This window comes from Bacillus rossius, chromosome 1, assembly GCF_032445375.1.
Source record: "Bacillus rossius redtenbacheri isolate Brsri chromosome 1, Brsri_v3, whole genome shotgun sequence".
NCBI lineage: Eukaryota > Metazoa > Arthropoda > Insecta > Phasmatodea > Bacillidae > Bacillus > Bacillus rossius.
Genome location: NC_086330.1, coordinates 279,308,451 through 279,321,290, shown reverse-complemented (window position 1 = coordinate 279,321,290; position 12,840 = coordinate 279,308,451). Strand labels below are relative to the sequence as shown.

At 41.4% G+C, this 12,840-nt stretch overlaps 1 protein-coding gene across 3 annotated transcripts in view; it reads left to right on the top strand.

Annotated features, from left to right (window-relative positions):
• Nucleotides 1-850: 850 nt before the first annotated feature.
• The window catches only part of LOC134527637 (uncharacterized), a 160,581-nt gene continuing 148,591 nt past the window's right edge, over nt 851-12,840 (top strand). The window contains exon 1 of one of the 3 annotated variants that reach the window (XM_063360493.1): nt 851-1,120. In XM_063360493.1, the coding sequence (XP_063216563.1) occupies nt 900-1,120 (221 nt within the window). In that variant the 5' untranslated portion in view covers nt 851-899. The remainder of the gene's footprint in view (nt 1,121-12,840) is intronic. The other 2 variants (XM_063360491.1, XM_063360492.1) reach the window with 2 other exon arrangements.

Here is a 12,840-nt window from a genome sequence, read left to right as displayed (position 1 = left end):
ACAAGATATAATATTTATATTTGTGCACCTAACAGCTATGAAAATGCAAATAAATTCTCAGTTGACACTAATAACAGATGTAATCAACATATGGACTTTTTTTTTTCGATAACAATTAGTAACTAGTGTTTTTATACATTAAAAATTCACGATTTTATCAAAAATAAAAAAATAAAAAAACAGATAGGTACATTAGTAAGCATACTATATCAGTGTTTACGTTTCAAATGTTTCTTCAGATTAGTCGATGATTTATAACTCAGTTTTTGTTTACACAAATTACAATTAGCAAACTCATTATTTTCCGTGAAAAAATTCCACACAAATGAAGTCTTTTTCGTGCACTTATCCATTCCTTATTTCACTATAAAAATACTAACTACAAAGAATGACAGCCCGCAACATGGTGATACACGGCCAGGACGAACTGCAGTGAATGTTGAACTGATTGATACTGGTTGTATCAGGCGGGCATGAGAGTATCAGAGGTAGAGAATTACCAGGCGTGATAAATAATGTATCAGATTCTCCTTCCGGTCGCACGGTCTGCGTACGCGGAGCTTTATTTCCTCCTGGGACCGTCTGATACAGAAGTATCAGAGACTTGTACCTAGGTACATTACTGTATCAGTATCAGGTTGGGACTGATACCGAAAATTGCTGTCCCAACCCACCTCTAGTGCAGACAGACGACGGCAGAAAATAACCAGGTTGAGTAGGTCCGCGACTTCTCGAGTTCCGCAACGTAGGTAAACACGCGGCGCGCGGCGCGCGGCCAATGGGAGCGCGCGCTGCGGTCACACCACCACCCGCCCGGGGGGGAGTGGGGGGGAGCGTCTCGGGCGCTACTACTGGCGGAGCGGCGCGCGCCGGCTGCCAGACAGTTCCTTCTCCCGACGATGCCCGCTCAGTCGTCGTGCGCGCGCCGCGAGAGGATGACGGCTGCTGCGCTCGGGAGCGCGTGTTGGGTGTTGTTGTTGTTGTGGTCGGTGGCGGCGCCGGCGCGCGCGGCCTCGGGCAACTTCGTGGCCACCGACGTGCTGGCCGACGGCGAGCTGGAGAGGCGGATCTTCTACAACGGCATCACCGCCAAGGAGACGTCGGTCGGCGGGAACACCAGGTACCCGCTGCTCGCACGTGGCGACCCGCAAACTTCACTATTTCCCTTTTGGCGACAGACTAAAATTCAAAGCCCTATGTTTGCTCCACCAACGTCTGTTTTCCATTGGCTAATTTCTTAATAACTTTTTTTTATTTTTGTTCATCTATCAAATTAACTGCGGTCCAATCATGAACACAGTGCAAGATCACGAAGTTTTGCATTCCAGCTTGCGACCACAGTATGTCCGTACCTAGTTATTGGTCGAGTCATGCATAACTAACGTTATTTTCCACCACCAGGGTGGAATCCATATTCTTGTACACAATTAGGTCAGTGTCGTTGGTTGATTGGCTGCTGTCACATCGAACTCTCTGTCAATACTTAGTTTTGCATGTTTGTTTTTAGCGGGGCTTGCAGGATAACCCATAATCCAATGATGATGTGGGTTATTAAAATTTATAATTGTTTGCATTTTAGTCTCTTATAAACATTGACCCAAATATTCTATTTCCCTAATTAATTGCCAGATACAATATATACCGAGAAAATTAATTGCACTTAGAAAATCTGCAACCAGCTGTAAATTCTTACGCTTATAAATTCAGAAATTTTGTTTATATTACATAGTTATTTTTAGGAGAAATATTGGACGTTCCGTATTGCTGTATATGCTTCTTTATTGGCTGGTTTAGGTGTGGGACGAGCTTCTCTCGCTGAAAACATCCAATAAGGAAGGTAATGTTGCAATTATGGACAAAATATATTGCAGCGTGTCAAGCTGTGCAATGTTCCCGCGATGATTCATAATCTTAATAATTATCATGCAACCCGGAGAGGTGTGCTGGAAGCCGATGAACACATATAGGTACATGTACATTTTTTATACATACACTGTAAGCAATGTTCTTGTACTTGGAAGTCCTTTAAATCTCAGTTGCCTACTATATCACTTGTAAAACTGCAAGACAGAGCTTTGAAACATTGGCAGTTTTACAAAGCTCTGCCTTGCAGTTTTAGAAGTGATATCATTGGCAACTGAGTTTCCAAGGATTTCCCTTGTAAAATAACAAACCAATTTTACAGCGTATGTTTGTGGAGAAGTCCCTGGCACCATATAATAGCGCGAGTTTTGCAGGGCTCTAGTTATGAGTTTGATCCAGTTTCGCTAGATTGCCTGTAGCACGCAATTTACGCATGTCAGAATCTATTCCTTGAAAACGCATTTTTTTGTTACTTTTATATGTTTTCGTTTCACTGAAATAATTTCAATTAAATTAAGGAGGTATTTTTTTTTTGGTAAATTGCTTCTTAAATTTTAAATTGAAAAAAAATGTTCATGACGTTGAATATGCAAGATAAAACAAGAGGTTACGATTGGACGATCATGTTCTCTCGTACGGAAACAAATGTGAAGCTCTAGCCGCACGCTGTACTCGCCAAAGAATATCGGCACAAGCACGGTACGAGTGCATCTGGGAACGCTGGTTGATCCACTGTGGCTGAGTGATCAGAGGTTTGCAGCGTAGTAGTCGAACCCGGACTACCTGCAAGCGAGATACGTGGCGGAAGTAGCCGTGGGTTGTTGGGTTTTCTCGGAATACTCAATTTTCCTTTTCCCGTTCATTTTTTCGGTACTCCATTGTCATCTCTTTACATCTAATTTGTAATGACGTAGAGACCTGCAAAATTCGCGATTTCAAATCCCTAAAGGATAGACTCCATGATCCTCTATGCACTCGTGCAAATTACATCTGCTGATTGGTTACCGACTCGTAACACCTGTTGACTGGAATGATCGTGATTCGCTAATTCTTGTGTTAAAGATTTTTCATTGGCCCAGAGTCCTTCAGATAAACTGTGGCCCAATCACTGAAGCAGAATAATGTCAAAAGTATTTGGACTCTATCCTATCGCGAAATGAATCCGCGAATTTTACAGGTCTCTAGCTAATGAGTAAGAGCAGGTGTTTTTGGCGAAAATTTTTTTAACGTCCATTAGACTGCAACACGGTATACCAAAACGAGCCGTTTCTTCCGTACGATTGGTGACCGTAAAAAAAAAAAAAAAAAAAGCCAGTGCCTTATTTGACCGAGCTACTCAGGACACGTTTGCTTCCACACTGTTTTATGTGATTGGTGTGCTGACAGTAGACACATAACTAACTGAAAGAAACTCAGTCAGCAACCATAGACGATACTATAGTGTTTTAAATTTCAGGTAGTATCGAAGTCCTTACTCGAAAAATGCATGCTCTCCTAATGAGTATTGACCACAATGTTCATTACAAAACCGTGATAAAAAAAACCTGACTCGGACACATATACACGCATTCCTCACGCTGTTAGAAATTACAATAAATTTACGTACTTTTCAACGAAGAATTAAACTCAAACAAAGATGTCTTCGTAATTTCAAATAACAGAATCTTCGTAAAAACTACGCCATATTTCGACTTCCGAGTTGAATGTTTCGTTCTAAACAAAGGTGAACACACACTTGGACGAAAGTAGTGTTTTTGCTAAAGACTTTAAACTTTTTTAATGTTTTTTTTAATATACTAAGAATATACTTTTGTATTCATGTTCTAAGTAAGAGAATTCTTTGTCCGTAAATTTACGAAGATAGCCTGAAATTTACGAAGATTCCTGGATGATATGTAATCATCATTCTTCGTAAATTGAAGATGAAACATTTTAACTGTGCATGACAGACTAGAGTTCAAACACGTGTGCCTGAACCCCCTAAATTTTTCCGAACCCTGAGGGACGACTTAAATTTTTTAGCACCGAGTCGGCAAAAAGTATCATGGATTGCTAGAGGCAGTAGTTATTCGCGAAACAATCTGTTTTCTTACAAGACTGCAATACGGTATTTCTGCGTCAGTAATTCCTGCCTTGTGTTAGGCGGCCCTTTGCAAGAGAAGCCATTGCCTTATTTGGCCAGACCATTCATAACGTGTTTGCTTCCGCGCAGAATTGCTGTGACTTTGTGTCGAGTGGGCGTGCACCTGAAAGAAGCTCAACCTACCACGAAACACGGGTGATGATACAGTGTTTTACCACTCAGCTTGTCTCGAAAACTTTTCGCGAAAAATACCGTGTTCAATAAATCGCAGGCTACTTCGGGAATTGTCAAATAGACAATCTTGGCTTTCAAGGTTGGGTCGCGTCGAAGTGGTAGACTACCGAAGTTTCGTTCTGCATTGCAGCAGATATCTTCAGGATTGAGAGGTCAACCACTTCGTCTTGGCTCATCCTCTGAAGCCAAGATAGCCCGTTGCCTTATTTGACTAACCCAATCAACATGCGTTTGCTTCCGCATTGAATAGCTGTGATTGGTGTTCTAACAATCGACATGTAGCTAAAAGAAACTCACCCAATCACTAAACACAGACGATGCCTCATTGTTTTAACTTTCAGATAAACTGAATATTTTCGCGAAATATGCACTACCCCAGTTATAGGGACTGGATAAATTTGGTAATTCTGTGACAGTTAGGATTGACTCCAAGCTATTTTGTATACTGGGGTCAATACCGTCTATTCATTGGAAGCTAAATTTCCTAGTGTCTCGAGCGGGGTTGCTCGTGATTTGTTCCTTCTTTAGTGGTAAGTTTGCTATTGGCAGAAACACGGAAATTTCGCGGATTCACATTGGCCCAAAAGGTAGACTCCAAGTCATGTGTGTGCTCAACCCATGTTTGCTTTCCCATTGGTTGATTTCTTAGCGAGAACATTTATAACCTTGTTGTTTGGCACTACCTGATTCGCTTACTTCTCTCCTAGATGGGCATCGCTGGCTCACGGTCGTAGAGGGTCGTGTCCAAATAACTGTGGTCCAATCGTGAACAATGTGCGAGAGTGTGAAAGTTTGCCTTCTAACTTGCGACTTAATGAAAGCGCAAAATTTCTGTATCTCTAGCTATTGGAGCAAAGGTCTCGGAACGGACTAAGGGCCAATCAAAGATACAGTAATTTGGCTGTACGTCCATTAACAGTTCTAAAACTGCGAGCGATGCTACGGGCAGCGAGGCCGACAGCTGGTTCGAAGGTCAAGGAACCTGATGACCGTCTAGACGCTGGTCAAGGTCAGTTCACCGCCACGCTGGAGTAAACACGTGTCGGGGCTTCTGGCTTCATTTAGGCCGGTATTCAAACACAATAAAATAAGGGTTTACGTGTTGAATATGCTACACCTGTACCCTAACTATATTCCTAGTGCACTGTAGGGCACGGTCAGTTCCTTATTTTAAGGGAACGTATTTTGGTGTCTAATCCGATGCCGATCTGCTGCCCAAATTCCGCGCATGCGTAGAGCCACTTTTTAGTTGCTTTCGTCCAGATGGCGGACCCGCATTTGGCATATAGTATCTCGCATATAGTCATTTTCGTGATCATCTGGGGACTACCAAGCATGTTGGTGTGCCAAATGAAACTTTATAAAAGCGAAACTATCCTGGAATACATTCTGTATACTTTAATCGTCATAACAATAAATAATCGCAACTTAAAAAATACCTGAGAAAACTGGAAAGGTGGTTCTAGTTTTGTGCTATGGCTATCTCTAGGATTTTGGCCATAACAATTGCATCGATGGATGCGAAACTTTTACTAGAATGCGTTGAAACCAGTTTCTAGCCTCGCGCAGGGCACAGTTTATTATAAAGGTTGCCGATTTGTTTCCTTTCTGGGATTAGGTTTGGACACGTTCTGGAATACGGACCGCGAGTTAGGTTACGGTTGTTTCCCAACAATGCAGTGCTTATTCGTTACCTTACCAGAAAGTCTTGGAATACCGCCCTTAGTTCGCGTCAAACATCTTGTATATTATGTGGCAGCTCTTGAGAGTATCGTGCGAACGGCTAGAGACCCGGTAATTCCACGAATTCGTCCGGAGTCAGGCTAAAATTGACAGCCTAATGTTTGCTCTTCAAACATTTGCTTTTCCATTGGCTGATTTCATAGCTACGGTCCAATCACGAACATAGTGCGAGAGAAAACTAAGCGAATTTGATGGTGCCTATGAACAAGAACAAAAACGTTCACGATAAAAAATCAGCTAGTGTAAAAGCCAACTTTCGTAGTACAATCATAAGTCTTTGAATGTTGGTTTGACGCCAAACTATTTCGCGAAATTCCTGGGTCTCTACACATAATATTACAGTGAGATTTTGGAAGGTCTACTGTAATCATCTGTATAACTGCGAAATAGCGTTCGGAATCCGAAACCAGTATAACTGCGAACGCTATTTCGCAGTTATATTGGTTTCGGATTCCTACCCGGGCATTTATGCTTTGTGTTACCATAGCACCTCCGTTAGTTAAAGTTATTTGTAAACCGTTCCCTGAACAGATTTTCAGTATTAACTGCGCACATAATGAGCAAGATACAACCAAATAAAACTTTTGAATATTTATTAGTTTTTCCATGGGTTGAGAAAATGATCCTAAATGAAACCTTAATTAAAATATAAAATTATGCGCCAATTTTTGAAAGAAATACTCAGCATTATCTCGAAAAAGGTTTTTCACATATGCAAAAATTACCAATGTCATGTGTTGTTCAAAGTTACAATATCTTTCTTGTAGTATTACAAACTAATGCTTGGCAACTGGCTTCCAAATGAATCTTTTCTAAAAGTACATACATAACATTTTTTTTCTGTGCGTATTTCTTGGTCGGTCGAGTTTCTTTTAGACACTCTTCTACCGTCGGCTCACGAATCACTACACTTTTGTACTGACGCTAACGTATCTGGTCTGGCCCAGCCATATAAGGCAATGACTTGTCTTGCAGACGGTAGCCAATTACAAGGAAGGAACCGCAGGAAGTGTAACGAGCAGTCAGATTTTCTTTTTTCCCCGCGTAAACTACCTGCCTCTACCTATGGAAAACCTGACCATGGTCCAACTACAGGGTGAGTAGCCGTGTGATGCGCATCGAATGACTGGGCTATAATCTTAGCTTTCACTCGGTGAAAGCTAAGATCACAGGTATTCCAGTGACCGGGTCACGACCTCTCGTTCGACCGCCGCTTGTAAATAGCACTTGTAATAGCAAAGAAGCAGATATTTAGGATTCGTAATCTGCTGATGAATGCGACGGTTTACAGTCCGAAGCACTTACAATAATTATATAAATTGATTTTAAAATCTTTCTTTGTTTATTTTTTTGCCAAAACACTTAACTTGTTTTAAAGGAAACTTTGAATTTTTTTTGTCAACATTACCTTTATATATTCGTTTTTTAGAGCTTAGAAATATGTGCCACAAATAAAAATACCTTCCTATTATATGTACGTTAATTTTTTTGTCAGTTAGTTTAGAAAAAAATAACTTTTGTTAAAGTACATATAAAATGCATAATATGTGTGGCAAATGTTCCATTTGACTTTCATGGTAAAAATCTTGTTTTTATAGAAACCCAAGAAATAGTTTGGGCACTGTTTATTGGAAAAACCTTTAAATGCCGCGGCGTCTGTAAGATTGAGATCAATAAAAAACCATTCGGAGGACTTAAATTCTAAAAGAATTAATGACCTCCACGAACCACTAACTATGTTTCAAACATCGTGTTTGTAATATAATACAGTCTATCTGATTCTGACACTGATGTAGACTTCATGTCCTTATACATAGCAACCGCAAATATTCTCGGATTCATTTCGTACTAGGCTAAAATTCAATTATTTATACCTTTGAGAGGCATCTGCTATTGGCTTTACTTTGAGGACTTTCGACCATTGACGGCTCTTGGCTGGTTAGAAACACTCGACAAAAGAAGCGTCGTATCTCTGGCAGCCCAGCAGAGACGCCAATGAAGAGACGATGTTGGACTGAGCGTGTATAGGACTGTGTAGTCTATCCTAGAAGTCCATTGACCTGAGAATTTTTCCAGACCCTGGCAATATCGCTTATTTCCCGCTACATTAAAAAAATTTGAAATTAACAAACAATTTTTATAGATAATAAGTAGGGTGCAAATCTGTTGGATTCGCAGGGGGTCCCCGCGCGGCCTAAGAGTTTTGGACTTGGGTTTTAACCGACCAGTCGTCTCTGGAAATGGTGCTCGTATGTTGTACACTACCCATAGTTTGGCTTATATGAATGCAATAAGCAGAAAACTTTAAACTGTACAGAAATTTTCCCATAAAACATAGTTTATAAACCCCGTTTCACACGCTCACGAGTTTACAATCGATATCTCCCCCCCCCCCCCCCCCCCGTGAGGGGCTCTTTAATTTCAGGGAGGGGGGGGGGGGGGCGGCGGACACCGGGGATCTATGCCCATGATCATAAACCTCGTTTAAAAAGTAATTAATCATGAATCAATGATTTATCCTTAGGGGCATGTATTTTTGGCGAAAGATTCGAGACTAGCTGAAGGTTAAAACACTGTATAATCGTCTGTGTTTTAGGATTGGTGGAGTTTCTTTACAAATCTCCTGTCAACGAACACACCAATCACAGTAATTCAGCGCGGAAGCTGCTACATTCTGAATGGCTCGGTCAAATAAGGCAACGGCTTATCTTGCAGACGGCCGCCAATTACAACAAAGAAACAACTGTCGCGGGCATACCATAATGAAGTTTAATAGGCGTTCAGATTTTTTCGCGAAAAATGTCTGCCCCTAGCTCTACTTAAACCAAACTAAAAATCTTGGTTTATTAAACATTTATGTATATATAAGTGGTAGCCTTGACCGCCGGGAACGAGTTCTTTCATCTCCACTAATCACGGGTCATTGACGGGTCTAGAAAAACAGAGATAACATTCTGCCCCCAGCTTTGGACCCCATCATGTTATTTGCAGAGAGTCTGTGCGAAGTTCGTTAGTAATTTAAAGGATAGTGCATTTTTGCAAAAAAAAATATTTCCAGACCATCAGTTGTGAGTTTAAAACATTGTAGCATCGTCCGTGTTTCGTGAATTGGTCAAGTTTTTATCAAGTAAACGCCCACTGTTGGCACACGAATCAAAGCTATTTCGTACGGAAGCAAACGCGCCCTGAATGGCGGGGGCAAATAAGGGAACGGCTTCTCTTGGACGGTCGCCAGTCACAGGGAAGAAACCTTATTGCAGTCTAATGAGTGTACAAATACCTGCCTGTACGTATGCACAAACCAGAATTTTCGTTCTCCAAGATAACCGCTAGACTCCTAAGGCTTCGAGAAGACGACTCCCCCCTCAAACACATTGGCGGAGGTTCAAGTACGAGCGTCGTACATCACTCGGCAAGGAGCAGAGGGGTAGCCACCCCCCAAGTTCGTCTGCGACTGACGGGCGAATGGGTCTCAGGCATGACGCCAACGGCGCATCGCTGGAAAGATTCCATCCCCTCTCCACCCTTACGAGTCTCGATAAACGCCTTTCCAATAACCCCCATCACCTCCTCCGAATCCCTAGTGGTCGTACACCTTCACCATTAAAATATTTTTTTTGTTCCTAACACTGTTAAATACCTCCGAAAGCTTATTAACTCGCAGGTTCACTGACCTCCCCTGCATACTCGTGCGTCTCAACACTACTTTGATTGGCCAAGATTACTCTAGGTTACGCACAAGGTATAATTATTTGAATATTAGCTGATCACGAAATGAATCCGCGAATATCTCAGGTCCCTCCTTTTTAAAGCTCGATATCACACACCATGTTGAAACTTCTCCCCCTCCTCCTTTTTTTTGTCATCACTTTTTTTAGGGCTGTTCTTATAAATTTAACTGGATACTTCCCTTGCGTTTGCTGTTTCGCCACAAATATTTACAATAAATATTCACTGAATGTGATATCATGGGTGAAAAAAAAATAGCGCAGTTCTCCGCCTCATCGCTTGCGCGACTTTCACAGCCCGAGATATTACCTACACTAAGTGTTAAAATATATTTGTGGCAGAATAACAAGTGCAAGGGAGGTATCGATTAGGAATTTTAGAAACAGACCTTAAAAAAATATTGATAAAAAAGGAAAGAAATATCGACACTTTGTGCGTGACCGAGCCCTAACACACTTTTACCTCCCGCGCGCTTGTGTACCCTGCTTACAACGGAACACAGTGCGTGGTCTCATCGGAGATCTGGCTGTCCGTAGCTGCACTACATGTTTGTTCTATAAATGGAACAGAGATATTCACGTAGAAATTACATTTATTTGCAAAAATTGTACATCCACATGAAAAACAACTGTATCATTACAAAATAGTGTTCGGAGTAATACTGGGTTCGGATTTTACCAGAGATTTTATTCTTTGTGTTGTTCCGGTACCCAACACTAGTTTAAGTTATAAGCATAATAAAACAAAATGAAGTCCCATTATTGAATATTCCATTATCTTTTCCATGGTTTAAAATTAAAAAATATTTTTTAGTTTTTTAAAATATATAATTATACGCTAATTTTCGTAAGAAATAATCAGTATTATCTCAAAAAACGCATTTCATTTACGCAAAAATAACCATAGCCATGTGTTGTACAAATATACAATTTATTTCTTGTAGTTTTACAAACTATTATTGGCAGCTGGTTTCCAAAGGAATCTTTTGTAAAAATATATACATTTTTTTAATGTTTACGTAGAACGTTTCGTTTCTAACTATGGCCACAGGACCAACAATTTGATGTTTCACTCTACCCAGAGAAAAAGGATTGTTAGTTATGTACATATGAATATTAATTTATACATGGGGAAACTATTAGTATAGGTATACATACATGATGTCCGTAAAGTCATGGTGCACTTTCGACCGGTCACAGGAAAGCAACGAAACAAGATATATAGACATGTCAGTTGGTTCAAGTCATTGGAAGCGGTTGCGGGGCGCGAAGTGTGCGGGTTTAAGACCAATAGTGGCTCACGTTCCAGAGATGTTCGAAAGAAGTTTTCGCATTTCGCTTGGCTTTACTTTTAATACTTTGGTTGTCCGGGGGGGGAGGGGAGGTCACCTTAGTTAGTGGCTAACTGATGCACGTGAGTGCAATTATTGGCTGGTTTGGTGTTAAACTCGTTGTGCGTGCAATGTAAAGCTCCAAGGCCGCTCGCGACAGTCAGGCTGGAAACAGGATATGTCGTCCCTCTGACATATCAGGCCTAGACCCGGCCAGGCACATCATCGCGTGAGTGTAACCCGGGGTTGGAGGGAGAGCGCCCCTGACTTAAGGTTGTGTCGCACCGCGCCGCGACCTTGCGCGCAGAGCTGCTCGCGCGGGCGGGGGCGTGGTCTCGTCCGCGAAGGGGGGGAGGTGGGAGGAGCCAGTGCGCGGACGGACATGCGCGTGGCCTGCTTGGGGCGGCGCGCTTTGCAGCGATACACCCCCTCCCATACAGTCTCACGTGGCCGATAACTGCGCTATGAGTCGCTTCACCTCACGGGCTGGTGTCATTTTCATTGTCACCTGATCCAGGGGTTTACACCGTCTCACGCTTAGACTGCAGTACATGGCTTATGGCGCGCACTGTTGCCGTATCTCCAACACGTTACGAAGTTCAGTGGGATGTAATACTTTGGAATTGAGTGCACGAGAAGCATTTTAAGAATTGTTATTAATTTATAATGCTTTAGGCCTATACCTACTGTCACACTCATAAAACTGTAACAATTCGTCTCTTATTAACTTAGAAGAAGAAACTATTCACATTAATTCATTGATTCGAATTCATACGAAAACTGTAATGTTTCCTTGATAAATAAATAAACTGTCTCCAGTACCTTCAAGTTCAAATACTTATTAACAACAAGGACAGCGCTTACGGCAGTCGGCGTGGGTCAGAAAGAGAGAAAGCGCCCATTTACTTCCACACTGCAGTCTTACGAGTGGGACGGTATATAGTCACATCACCGCTCCAAAAACATTTGAAGAGTCCACATTGAGCACGTGCTAGTGAGAGTATAGCAAAAAAAAAATTCTTTCGCGAATTTATTTCACTCCAGGCTAGACTCAACTTTCCTATACCGGTACGTAAAATAAAGAAGTGGTAAATCTCAGTAAATTTTGTTAATGGAAAAAATCCTACTAGTAGGTTAAAAATTTCAAGGTTCAAAAAATTTATTAAAAAGCAGTAAAATTCCTAATCAACAATTATATTATTACAACTACTGCGAGTAGTTGTAAAATTGTTTCTTTAGAAGGTTTTTATTTCATTGTTGTAGTAGTGTTGAAGAGTTTTCCAGTGAAATACCATCTAGTTTCAACAGTTGGGTTTCTAGAGAGTGTGTATGGTCGTGTGACGTTGGTTTAGGTAAGGTAGGGTGAGGGGGCTGGGAGCTACCTGCGGGGGAAGATTGTATTTCACCAGCTGTTCGAGCTATCAATTAAGTAAGGCACAAGCAGGGCGTGGGGAGGGAGGGGCAGCGGGGATTGCTGTGAGGAGGAGGGGCATAAACAAGTCTGCATTAGTTAATTCATGAACCGGCTTCGGAGATTCCTTACGAGGTTTTATCGCAGGGAGCGGGCCTGTAGTAGCGTCGGACCGGTTCCCGCGCTGTCCACGCTGCACACTGTAGTTTTTTTTTAATGGAACAAATATTCGTGTCAAGTTAAAAACGTTAATAAATTTGTACATTTATATGAACACAACTGTATCACTATAAAACAGTGTTAGCAATAATACCGGGTTCGGATTCTTACCCGGGCACTTATGCTTTGTGTTGTCCCAGTACCTCCAATAGTTAAAATTATTTTAAAACATTTCCCTGATTATCTTTCCAGTATTGCGCACATTAATAAGCATGATTAAACAAAATA